The sequence below is a fragment of the Lichenostomus cassidix genome, chromosome 1Ab (genome assembly GCF_008360975.1).
Source record: "Lichenostomus cassidix isolate B80296 chromosome 1Ab, HeHo_3.0, whole genome shotgun sequence".
Lineage (NCBI taxonomy): Eukaryota > Metazoa > Chordata > Aves > Passeriformes > Meliphagidae > Lichenostomus > Lichenostomus cassidix.
The window spans coordinates 709,578-721,633 of NC_139481.1; the positions used below are offsets into that span (position 1 = coordinate 709,578).

At 44.2% G+C, this 12,056-nt stretch overlaps 1 protein-coding gene across 10 annotated transcripts in view; it reads left to right on the forward strand.

The window, feature by feature from the left end:
* Window positions 1-12,056, forward strand: part of EPS8 (EGFR pathway substrate 8, signaling adaptor) — a 78,672-nt gene that overhangs the window by 57,992 nt on the left and 8,624 nt on the right. For 8 of the 10 annotated variants that reach the window (XM_085049258.1, XM_085049250.1, XM_085049254.1 and 5 more), the window contains 8 exons: window positions 846-972; window positions 1,329-1,417; window positions 1,954-2,028; window positions 2,635-2,783; window positions 3,328-3,511; window positions 5,084-5,217; window positions 7,742-7,853; window positions 8,682-8,825. In XM_085049258.1, the coding sequence (XP_084905384.1) occupies window positions 846-972; window positions 1,329-1,417; window positions 1,954-2,028; window positions 2,635-2,783; window positions 3,328-3,511; window positions 5,084-5,217; window positions 7,742-7,853; window positions 8,682-8,825 (1,014 nt within the window). Of the gene's footprint in view, window positions 1-845; window positions 973-1,328; window positions 1,418-1,953; window positions 2,029-2,634; window positions 2,784-3,327; window positions 3,512-5,083; window positions 5,218-7,741; window positions 7,854-8,681; window positions 8,857-8,918; window positions 8,950-9,007; window positions 10,580-12,056 lie in introns of those variants that run through there. The other 2 variants (XM_085049260.1, XM_085049259.1) reach the window with 2 other exon arrangements.

Here is a 12,056-nt window from a genome sequence, read left to right on the forward strand (position 1 = left end):
GGGGACACACTGAGTGCTGAATGCTGATGAACAGTTTTCTGCTGGGAAGAGCTAGAAATAGAAACTGTAATTTTTTAAGTAGACCAAACTATGTAAGGATAAAAAATTCCATCCATCTAGCAGGGCTTGGATATGTGTAACATCTGGAAAATAAACATGATAATTTCTGCAGACAGGTGGATTTTGTTTATTTATAGTTTAGAGCATTCTTGCCTTCAAGCAGCAGCACTGGGCATGTTCTGTGGCCTCTGCAAAATCAAATATTGCCCCATGGGCCACTGGGAACTTTCTATTTTCCACTCTGCTGTAGCCCTCAGCAACATCAGAAGGACTTGGGAAAAGCATGTTGGGATCTGCTGGAATTCCTGGATTTGTGTTTTCCCCCAGGGTTCATTCATTCTCCTCCAGTTACTCTTTGAAATCAATTCTTCAAAGAGCACATCTCTCCAGGCAGCTTCATTTGCAGAGAGCTTCACCAAACAGCTTAATTCTCAGTGCTGAAGGAGATTATGGAGTTATACTCTTTATGAAAATTCTGTCCATTCAAAGAATTAGACTTTTTTTCATGTGCTCTCAGCGAAAATGTGATGTGAAAACAAATTGAGTAATTGCAATCTGAACTTAACAGTCTTGTTACACATAGTTTAAAAACTTCCAGCAGCCCCGAGGTTTATTTTTTTTTTACAGTTGTATAAATTTAATAAGACAAGGAATCTAAATATGGAATATTCCAGCATGGAATTTGTTCCAAGGAAGCCTTTGGTGTCTGAGAGTCTGGGCATTTCAGTTCCTGGAGTATTTCTGCTATAGATTCTGTAGAGAAACTTTTTTTTTTCCTCCCCTAGCAAATTCTGAACCATATTTTGGATGACATAGAGTATTTCGTTACCAAACTCCAAAAAGCTGCTGAAGCATTTGCGGAACTTTCAAAGAGGAAGAAAACTAAAAAAAGTAAAAAGAAAGGACCTGGAGGTGAGAGTTCTTTCTGCACACTATTCTGTTTCTCTGAGGATCATTGGAGGAGCTGGGAAATAGGACTTTTTGTGCTGTTTTTTTAATCACTGTGGCAGTTTTCTCTCAATTTGAGCACAAAAGTTCCTAAGCAGTATATGCTGAGAGGGAAATCTGTGAAAATCACTCACTTGAAGTCAGTGGGGAGTGAGTGATCAGAGATATAACCCCAGAACATGCTCCTGCCTTGGTTCTACAATTACAAAATTCTCTCAGATGGTAAATTTATCATGTATTTACATGTTTACTACATCTGGAATATTGATGGAAGTCCCATCCCCAGCCATGGGTGTATAAAAACCTCCTTTTGTCCCCAGAGGGTGTTCTGACTCTCCGAGCAAAGCCACCTCCTCCAGACGAGTTTGTGGACTGCTTCCAAAAATTCAAGCATGGCTTCAATCTGCTGGTGAGTGGGTTTGGGGAGTGGGGAAGGGCAGGGGGAGCACCTTGGGCTGGCTGCAGCTTTGGGCTGCTGCTCCCCAAGCTCCCTGCAGAATGACAAGATGAGCATACTTGTCTTCCAGCACTGTGTTTCTCCTTTTCACGATTCTCTAAAGCCTTTTACTTGGGAAATTTGGTTTTGGTTTTCAGCATGGTTGTGCTTCTTGTTTTCAAAATTCTCTAAAGCCTTTTACTTGGGAAATTTGATTTTGAATGGTAAGAGAATTCCTAGGTAGGTCTGTGGGCATCACAGCTCTGCTGTGTTTGCCACCATCACCAGCTGTGCCATTATTTAGTTTATTCAGCCATGCCCATGGTTCTCCCTGGGCTTGTTGGATCATTGCTCAGCACCTTCTGCCCCCAGACCATCACATCCAACAAACTTCTGTCCTGCACAGCTCCTCAGCAGCAGAGATGATAATTCAGGAGCTTTCTCCTGGCCATTCCTGTGTGAACTATTTTAAAGTTTCCTAAAATGTATCATTTGTTTTTTTCCTCCAGGCCAAGTTGAAGTTCCATATCCAAAATCCCAGTGCAGCTGATCTGGTGCATTTTCTCTTCACCCCACTCCATATGGTGAGGTTTTACAGTTTCCTAAGTGTTTACCTGCAGAACTCTTGTATTTAAGTGCTCTGTAACCTTTTCAGTGATAACAAGACTGAAATGTTGTGTCCCTGGGTGATAACTAAGGAGAAATGTGTGCATCTCAGGGTGAGGTTTCCTTTAGAAAATAATTTATATCCTTTTCTGCATATTTCCCCATCTATTAAATATATTTATGTAAATCATCTTCAGCCTTGTGTTGCACTTTGTCACTGTAGTTTTGAACTAGCAATAAAAAATTGAGATTCTCTGCATAATGCAGGAGGAGAGTTGAAAGCATATTTAATGGAAGAGTGTGTGGCTTTGATCAGTAAAGCACAAATAACATTGCCCAAAGTGGATCTAAATAAAAAAACGGTTGGTGACCAGAACAACAGCAGTTCAGTCATAAATAGTTTAGTTTAGTTAATTTGTAGGACGTTAGGACATGTTGTTAGATTCTCAAAGGGGTTTTTGGGGGAAATGGTGTTTTTATGAGGAATAAGTGTTCCCTAGCAGCACTGCAGGTAACATAAATTCACAGTAATTTCCCCACTGACAATGTGAGTGTTCTTCCATGACTTTGCTGCCTGGGTTTAGGTGGTGCAGACGACAGGAGGACCAGAGCTGGCTGGCACAGTGCTCAGCCCCCTCCTGACCAAAGACACCATCGACTTCCTGCGCTACACTGTCACCAGCGAGGAGGGACAGCTCTGGATGTCCCTGGGGGACTCATGGACCAAAGCCAGGTCAGCAACCTGCCTATTCCTGAGAGCATCTCGAAAATCAGATTGATGGACATGACCTGAGCCAGGTTATCCAGCCCCAGATAAACACAGTATTGTTTATTTTATTCTGTTTGGTGTAGCTAGGTTCCCTAGGCTTCCCTGCTTCTGACAAAGCTGTTTCTCTGAAGCCTTTTGTTGGTGCTTTCACACCAGCAGAGCATTGCAATGTTTTTCCCCATGTCTCACCTTTAAAACGAGTCCTAGATTTGTTTTGATGGATTCCTCTATCACCACCCTTTGCTGTAAGGCAGTTTGTTGTGTTTCAGCACTCAGATGTCCTTACAGAAGGAGCAATTTCTCTCTGCAGGGCACTGCAGGGAGGATGGTTGTGGTAAATGAATATTTTTCTGCTGATTTTTTCTGCTCTAGCATGATTCTGCCTGTACTGCAACCCCAGCCTCTCCTCTACACTGACAAAAATCCCAAACCATTTCAGTTTATAGGAACCCTGTTCAAGCAGCACTGTCTGGCCCTCAGCACAGCTTTCTCATCTGCTTTCCCCCAGAGCTGAATGGCCAAAGGACCATTTCATTCCCCCCTATGTGCCTCGGTTCCGGAACGGCTGGGAACCTCCTCTGCTGAACTTCCTGGGAGCTCCAAAGGAGCAGCAGCTCAACCAGCTGGCTGAGTCTGTGGCTAACGTGGCAGAGCAGCAGCGCAAGCAGGAGATGAAGAGACTCTCCAGTGAGGTGAGTTACTGCAGACATGGGAGTTAGCACCACCAAGCACCTCCTCCATGGGTAAAATATTCTGGGGCATTCCTGGGGTTGCCATGAAAATCTTGGTGAGGAAAAAAATAAAGTCTACTCTGCTATAGAGATAAAAAAGAAAATAAATTGGAAAAAGCCTGCCAAGCAAAGGAATTTCCTAAAGCCTTGGATGTCCTTACATATGTGCTTGTGATAAAGTATGATTATTTTCATTGATGAAAATCATTAATTACACCAACTATCACACTCCTGCTTGCATTTCTTCATGGACTGCAGCCATGTTCAGTCAGAGTGTGACATGAATGAGCTCTTTCACATCCTGACCCTGGGATGGAGTGATAATTTGCCTTTATTTCTCACAGCCTCACTGTTGGCTGGCCAGCAGTAGTTCCAAGCAGAGGTTTGTGGCTTGCAGTGCACAGCCAGAGCAGCAGCTCAGAGCAGTTCTGCTGTGCAGTTTGTTATTCCAGAGCAGCTCAGCCATTGTTTCTGAGCTGTGTTGCTGCAGTGATAGCTGGGAGGTGACACAGCCTTGCCCCAGAGAGCTGAGGAATAATGCAGCAGCATGGCTCGGGATAGAAATCCTTTTATTCCATCCCTTTGATCTCTGCATTCTTGTACTGGAGTGCAGCAGGGATGAGGTTTTCATGGCAGAACCACAGACCCCTGAGGAGGGAATGCTGGAGGGGCATGGGGTGCTGGATGGGCACAGGGGGGGACACTGGATGGTGACATTGGATGGGAGCACAGGGGGTGACACTGATGGGGGCACAGGGGGTGACACTGGGGGTGACACTGGATGGGTGTACAGCGGTGACACTGAATGGTGACACTGGATAGCACCCAGGGGTGACACTGGATGAGCACAGGGGTGACACTGATGGTGACACTGGATGAGCACAGGGGTGACACTGATGGTGACACTGGATGGGTGCACAGGGGTGACACTGGATGGCATACAGGGGTGGCACTGGGGGTGACACTGGATGGGGGCACAGGGATGACACTGATGGTGACACTGATGGTGACACTGGATGGCACCCAGGGGTGACACTGGATGGTGACACTGGATGAGCACAGGGGTGGCACTGGATGGGGGCACAGGGGTGACACTGATGGTGACACTGGATGGTGACACTGGATGAGCACAGGGGCAGCATTGGATGGTGGCACAGGAGTGGCACTGGTGACACTGGATGAGCACACAGGTGACACTGGATGGTGACACTGGATGAGCACAGGGGTGGCACTGGATGGTGGCACAGGGGTGGCACTGATGGTGACACTGGATGAGCACACAGGTGACACTGGATGGTGACACTGGATGAGCACAGGGGTGGCACTGGATGGTGGCACAGGAGTGGCACTGGTGACACTGGATGAGCACACAGGTGACACTGGATGGTGACACTGGATGAGCACAGGGGTGGCACTGGATGGGGGCACAGGTGTGACACTGACACTGGATGGGTGCACAGGGGTGGCACTGATGGTGCCCCTGGATGGCACCCAGAGGTGCCACTGACCCTGTCTGTCCCTTGTGTCTCGCAGGCTGCAGCTGTCCCCGACTACCCCCCGGCGGAAGGGTATGCCTTTGGGAACACGGCGTTCAAGCGAGGGGCTGTGCTGGAGCAGGGCGCTGCCGTGGCTGCCTTCAAACACACTGTCAGCCGCCATGTAGATCGGTAACCTGAGACACCAGGGGCTGTGGAAAACTGTCCCACCAGGGCTCTGGGACAGGGCTGGGCTGCCTCTGGCTCTGTCTGCAGCTGGGGGTTAGCTCTGATTGATCAGGGATTCTGATCAGGGATTCTCTTTGGCAGTGGGGATTCTGCTTTTGCTTCTCCAACGTGTAGCATTAAAATTTTAAAAAAATAATTTCTCTGAAATACCCTGTTCATCAATGATGCTGAATTGATGCTTTTGTCAATAATGATACGGTGGAATTCCAGCCCAACTGCAAGCACAGAATCCTCCTGCTTGGGTTCAGATTTAAATCTGAGTTGTTTCATGGTTTAAGCACACTCTTGGCTCTTTTCAGAATGACAAGGAATGACAAGTCTGCTCTGTCATTCACCTGTCCTTTTGACTGATGGTTTGATTTTCTTAGCTGCTCTCTCAGTGCTCCATAGTCTCCTGCTTTTGTTTTCTGGGCTGGTGTGTAAATATCCACTTTCAGATCAGTGACATCTTGTCTCTTCCATCCTCTTTCAAACGGTACAGAAAATGCTCTGAAATGTTTGCACAGCATTCAGTGTCTTTTTGCACATCCTCTTTCACCCCTTCACTTTATCCTAAAACTGAATGCCCTGACAAGAGGAAATGCAGTGATCCTTGGCCTTGGCTGTGGGGAGGATTTATCCACAGCACAGGCTGTGAAGCAGATCTGTAAAGAAGCATTGGAATTGCTCTTCTGTGCCAAACCATATTCTATATACTCTGTAGGAAAAGTATTTTGTCTCATGAGCCATGGAGGATGTTAAAGCTAAGTTTTGGGGATCAAATTGCTGGTTAGATCATCACTGATGCAGTTTTTTGGATGAAAACTCTTGCAGAATCCCCAGTTTTGAGCCATGTGCTAAAAGACCCTGTTGCTGATCTGCATGCAAACAAATTCCCATGTGGTGTGCAGGTTGAAGACTCAATTATTTCCCAAACTTTGGATTTACTCTTCATAGCAACTACAACAGAGTAGTCATCTCTTGTTTTATCAGACTTGATTGCCTGTTGCATTCCTGTCTCAGGACCATCAGCTCGAAATCTAGATGATCTGTGCTGCAAATTACCTTCCCTTTTCTGTAATGTGGTAAGACCTGTTTGGTCCTTTCACAGTGAGAATATTCCATGCAAATGCAAATGTTTTTGCTTCTCCTTCAGTTCCAGAGAATGAATTTAAGTGGAACTGTTGATGAGGCAGCATAAATAGAAGTACTGTCATAGCTACATTAGTTGTATCTCTGAGACAGTAAGAAAGGAATTCAAAATAAATTAATTTCAATTGGGTGGCAGGAAAAATTGCTATTACACACTGTTCAGCCTCATGGCAGCAATCCTGCAGGCTGGGGTTGATTCCCTGCTTTTCACTCTCTCCTTAAGCACTGGTGGTGTTTTCCCTTTCTTCCAAAATGATCTTTCAGTCTCAGTGTGACTCCTCCTTGGTTCTGCTCTCTGTCAGGTGAGACAGTTCTCCACAGCCAGGCAGGGAATAGCCAGGTTAGCTGGGCTGCTGGAAACCCCTGGAAATCCCAGTTACACAGCTCCAGCAGCACCAACCTCAGCCCCAGCTGGCACCTTGTGCCCAGCAGTTCAAACCACGGATTGCTTCATGTTCTCATTAGCATTTGGATTTATTTCTCTATTTATTTATTTATTCATGTGGGGGGTTTGTTTGTTTGCTTGTTTTACTGCTCAGTATGGATTTATGTTGTTGGGTATTTTTGCACCAAGTGAATAAAATTATTGGGGGTTTTTTGTGGACCTGTTTGGAGTGGGCTGGGGAATTCTCAATTGAAAAAAAAGTATTATCTCAAAGGAAGTAGTAGCTCCTCAGCCAAAGCATTCTGGGCAGACCTTTCCTCATGGAAACAGAAAGTTGGAGAGCTTACTGTGAATCCTGTGTGCAGCTGGCAAGAAGTTATTCCTCATTTTTAATTGATTAAGCAACTTGGTGTCATCTTATGGTCAATTAAGAAAACTGATCTACAGTAGGTGAACATTTTTTAGAGTTTAACTCCATTAGTGTTGATGGCAAAAATTTATTCATCTATTATGTATTTGGAACAATTTAGGATGAGCACTAGAAATACAGTTTCATACAAAGCTCAAGCTATCAATTATGTCCTAAGTATAGTCATTTGTTTATATGGCAAATGACTGTTTAACCTTCTGTAGGAAAACAAACTAAATGTTGAGTAATGTTTATTTAAAAACAATAGCACCTGCTAATCTAAGTCCTTATCACACATCTTGCAAGCAGGGAGCTGATAAAGATTACTAGTTCTTGAGGTCTGTGTATTTCAGCCTCCTTTTTCTTTTGTTTCATTGTTACTTCTTTTTGGCACTTAAATCAGTGGGTTATGAATGGGTAATTCTACAGCAGCATCACAATACGGTTGAGAGGTTTTTGTTTTAAGAAATGTTTTGCAGGTTCTGCATGTTGTGTTTCTATTTGCTTGGCTGTCTCACTGAACAACAGTCTGATCTCTGCAGAAACTATGAAGCACACAATAAAGCACAGAGCAAGAAATATGCCAAATGCAAGTACGAGTTTGTGGCGAGAAACAACAGCGAGCTTTCTGTCATGAAAGAGGAGATTGTGGAGGTAATTTTGTTTGCAAAGACAACACAGAATTTCTGGTACTTCTCAAAGCTGAGGGCACCTTTCCTGTGGGCAGTGTGGCTTTCCTGATGTTTGCCTCCATGTGTTTGACTTGTCTGCCCTAGAAAGTTCAGGGAATTTGTTCTGCATGGTTTTTGCTGACTTAGGAGGAGTGCTGCAGGAATCCGTGCTAGAAATACATTTGTGTGTTCCTCCCTCTCCTCCAGTGCTGCTTTTAAACATGAAATAGTGTTTAAATAACCATCTGTGTACACGGGGGAGATGGACTTTCCAAGAGGATTTGGCACCAGAAAAGTGAGATGGATTTGGAAGGGAAGGAGCAACAAGGAGAGCAAATGCTGAGTGTGAGGCTGTGGGGCAGAAGTTGAACTCCTGAGTGCTCCTGGCCATCCTGCTGCCCTTCCCTCTTCACTGCTGGGTCTCCACATTTGTGCTCTCCCTGATCAATGCCTTTACTTGGGTTATTAGTCATTATTTATTCCTTTTGTCAACAGCACATGGCTGTAGAGCTGACAGCATCTCTGTGCAAATGCTTGATGTTCATTCCTCTGATCCAGACCATGCCTGGGTTTACTGAACTTCATCACACACTTCTCTTAAGTATTCTTTCTCAGAGCCCATTTTGAGAAGTGCAGCACAACCATGTAGAATTAATGATGGTGATAATCAAGGAGGATTCAGGATTTTCTCAGGGACACGTCTGTGCAAGGGCTGTGGGCAGATGCAGCACCTGGCAGAGTCGTGGTTTTGTTTGGAAATGATGCACAGCCAAAGAGAAAAACAGGTAATTAATGCCCCAAATTGTTTCAGATTCTGGATGACAGAAAGCAGTGGTGGAAGGTTCAGAACAGAAGTGGCAGCACAGGCTTTGTGCCAAACAACATTTTGGACTCCCTGAGGAATGCAGAAGGTGGTCAGGGCTGGCCCGAGCCGAGCTACACCCGAACCATCCAGGTACTGACAATCCTGTACCCACACCATCCAGGTACTGACAATCCTGTCCTCACACCATCCAGGTACTGACAATCCTGTCCTCACACCATCCAGGTACTGACAATTCTATACCCACACCATCCAGGTGTGACAGTGTGTAAAACTGAAAATCCTGTCCATCCTATCCATCCTACACCATCCAGGTATTGTCCATCCTGCACCCACACCATCCAGGCACTGACAATCCTATCCTCACCCCATGCAGGTTCTGTCCATCCTGTCCATCCTACACCATCCAGGCTCTGTCCATCCTGGGACAAATCTCTCTCTGGCAGTGTCACAGTGTGCAGCAAGGCTGAGAGAGCTGTGTGTGCCACTGCTTGTCACCAACAATTGACATTTCTCCTAAATGTCTGTATTTCACAGGCTCTAACTGGAAAGTGTAGCTAACAGAGATGCAGCAAAGTGTTTTAGCTCAGTTTTCCCCCTGCTGATTAGCTCAGAGGTGGTACCTTCAGTCCCAGTGGGTGTGTGTGCATTGATTTTAATTGCAAATATCCTTTGTGAATTGATAGCTGTTGATGCCAAAGAAGGAATTTGAATTATTTAAGGTAGGGTCATCTTTGTTTTTCCTAGAAGAGTGAACTCTAGCTTTTCTTTTGGTTCTCTGTCTTTGTGTGTCTCTATCCCAGCCTTGAATTTATTTAATTATTGTAATTTTGGGGTCATGAAAAAGAGGTGTATTTGCTTTTGAATTCACAAAGCAGGTATTTTTCAATTACTATGTCTGTGCATCAAGAGCACTCTATTATCCTGACCTAATTTTAATTTTCTTTCTTTCATGCAGTGGTGTGGGATTAATATTTTTGTTGTCGTTACTTCTTTTATATATTGAGCAGAATTAGAGGGTAAAATACTTTAAAAAAATTTCTTACATCAGCCAAATTATCCACCCCAGTAAGGATATATAGAATGAAGATGGATTGTGTATTTTTAGACAAAATTTAAGGGGATCAGAGGCTGCTAAAAGAAGTTATATTTTCTAAGACCTCTTTCTTTCCTTTTTTTTTTTCTAATGATCTTGAAGGTTTAGGCAAACAAGTTTGGATTAAGCAGAAATTCCAGGCCTGCCTCTGAATCAGACCTTTTAACCAAACTTCTGTTGAAACTTGAAATTTAATTTAATTTTATCTAATATTCATTCCTGGTGCCTGCACCTTCCAGCTGATGACTGAAAGCCAAGAAATGCCACAATATTTTGCAAAATAACACAATATTCCTGCCTTGATCTTGGTGGGCTGGAAGCAGATGATTTCTGAGCTTTGCTGTCCCAGACTGTTTGCCTGTAAAATGTTGCATTCTGAACTGATTGTGGATTTGCCTTTCTGAGAAAGAAGCATGCAGTGAGTGCTTTTCAAATCCTGATTTAAGCATCTGCCTTGTTTTTTCCTTCCTTGCATGGAGTTTGGTGTGGTTGGAATTTGCCACCAAAGACACAATAGTTTTGAGTAGAAGTTCTTCTGTAATGCACTGCAGGGTTTGAAATTTACTGTTGGAAATACCAACAGGACATGGCAGAGAATAAAATAATCATTTCCACAAAGCATTCTCTGGGCATCTATGAAAATCAGGGTCAGGGAGCAACGTTTGAGACAAGTTTGTGACTTTGCCCTCTGGCAGGTGATTCTGCAGTTTGATCATATTCAAATGTGAGCTTGAAGTACTGTGAAATTGTTAATGAATGTCATGAATTGCGCAGCAGAAATGAAGTCTTTAGCAAGGTGTGTCAGCTGCTCTTAACTTGATGGTGATGATCAGAATTTCAGCACTCTGAGCACCTCATTGCTCTGGTTTGCTGGTTTGTCTGGGAGGTGTTTGCAGAGCTCAGTTGCTCTCACAGCACCTCTGAGGCTCTGTGCTCTTTCAGAAGGAGATGAGGCTGGAGGGATGAATTCCTTGCCCAAAGTCAGGCAGGAGAACTCGAGGGTAGAGCAGGAAACCCAAGTGGTTCCTCCCAGTGCCTCTGAGCAGGAGCAGTGCCTGGTGGCTTTTCCTCTCTCCTCAGCTTCTCCACTTCCCAAAAAGCTAAAAAAGCTTCCAGAGCAGCCTTGGCTGCTGTGCTCACCTGCAGAGAAGTGTTATTTACAGATGATGGTGTTTTCCTTTCCAGATTAATGACCTGCAGTGCTCTGCTCACCAAAGGATATTGAGAAATGACTAGGAAGAATCAAGAATTTCATTAATTTTATTAACTTTTTTTTCATGCTCTTGAAAATGAAATTTGAAGAACATAATTAAGGTAGAATTGTGTATCTTGGTGGGCATGTTAATTAATCTGCTGACACCCTCTGTGAGGTGAGACAGTTACATTATCAGTGATGTGCATGAAATCCTTGGGCAGAGAGACAATGGTAAATAAGGTGCAGTCCTGCAGTTTTATTGAAAAACCCATGACTGTCCCCAGGAGAGTGACAGTGTGTAAAACTGGGTGTACAGTGATGTCTGTGGAACAGAAACACCAAGACAGAAGTCCCACCTCATTGAGGAGGAGTTTACCTGGCCTTTCTCAGAGCTCTGCTGTCCAAAGCTCCCTCAGCTCTCTGTTTATCATCCCTCTGATGCTGTTTTCCTCTCCAGCCCAGCATTTCTGCAGCTCAGGGCTGTGATGTCACCCTCAGCTCTGTCCTCCCTGCCCATCCTTATCTGGCTGTGATAATTGTTCTAATCTCTCCATTATCAAGGGTTTGGTGGAGAGGTGCAGCTGCCAGGTGTTCATCTGGTGACAGCCAAAGAAATGTCATTTTTGACCAAGGGCCAGCATCTCTCTCATTTCATAGCAAATTTTCATCAGACCAAGACTTCTTGAGGCCTTTGGAAAGAAAAAAAGTTTCCCATCCAGTTCAACATTGATCCCATGCCAGATTTTTGGATGCCACTTATTACACAAAGATGGACTGAGTGGTTGAAAAAGGATTTGATTAGTGAAAGGGCTTAAAAGTCCCCAGTTTGTACATATTTTCTTTCTTTTTAGAAATGGGGACAAATTCTAGCTAATAACAATTGAATAAGTAGATTCTGTCCAACCTATTTCTGAGTTTCTGTCTGGGTAGGTGCTTTGGGAAGAGCTGATTGCTGTAGGGTATCACTGAGGATGTTTGGTGGCAGCACTCTGCTGCTGATTCAAAAGAAGAATATTAGAATTACTGTGTTCATTTCCCAGTGAGTAAGAAGAGGTAATTGCTAACACTGATG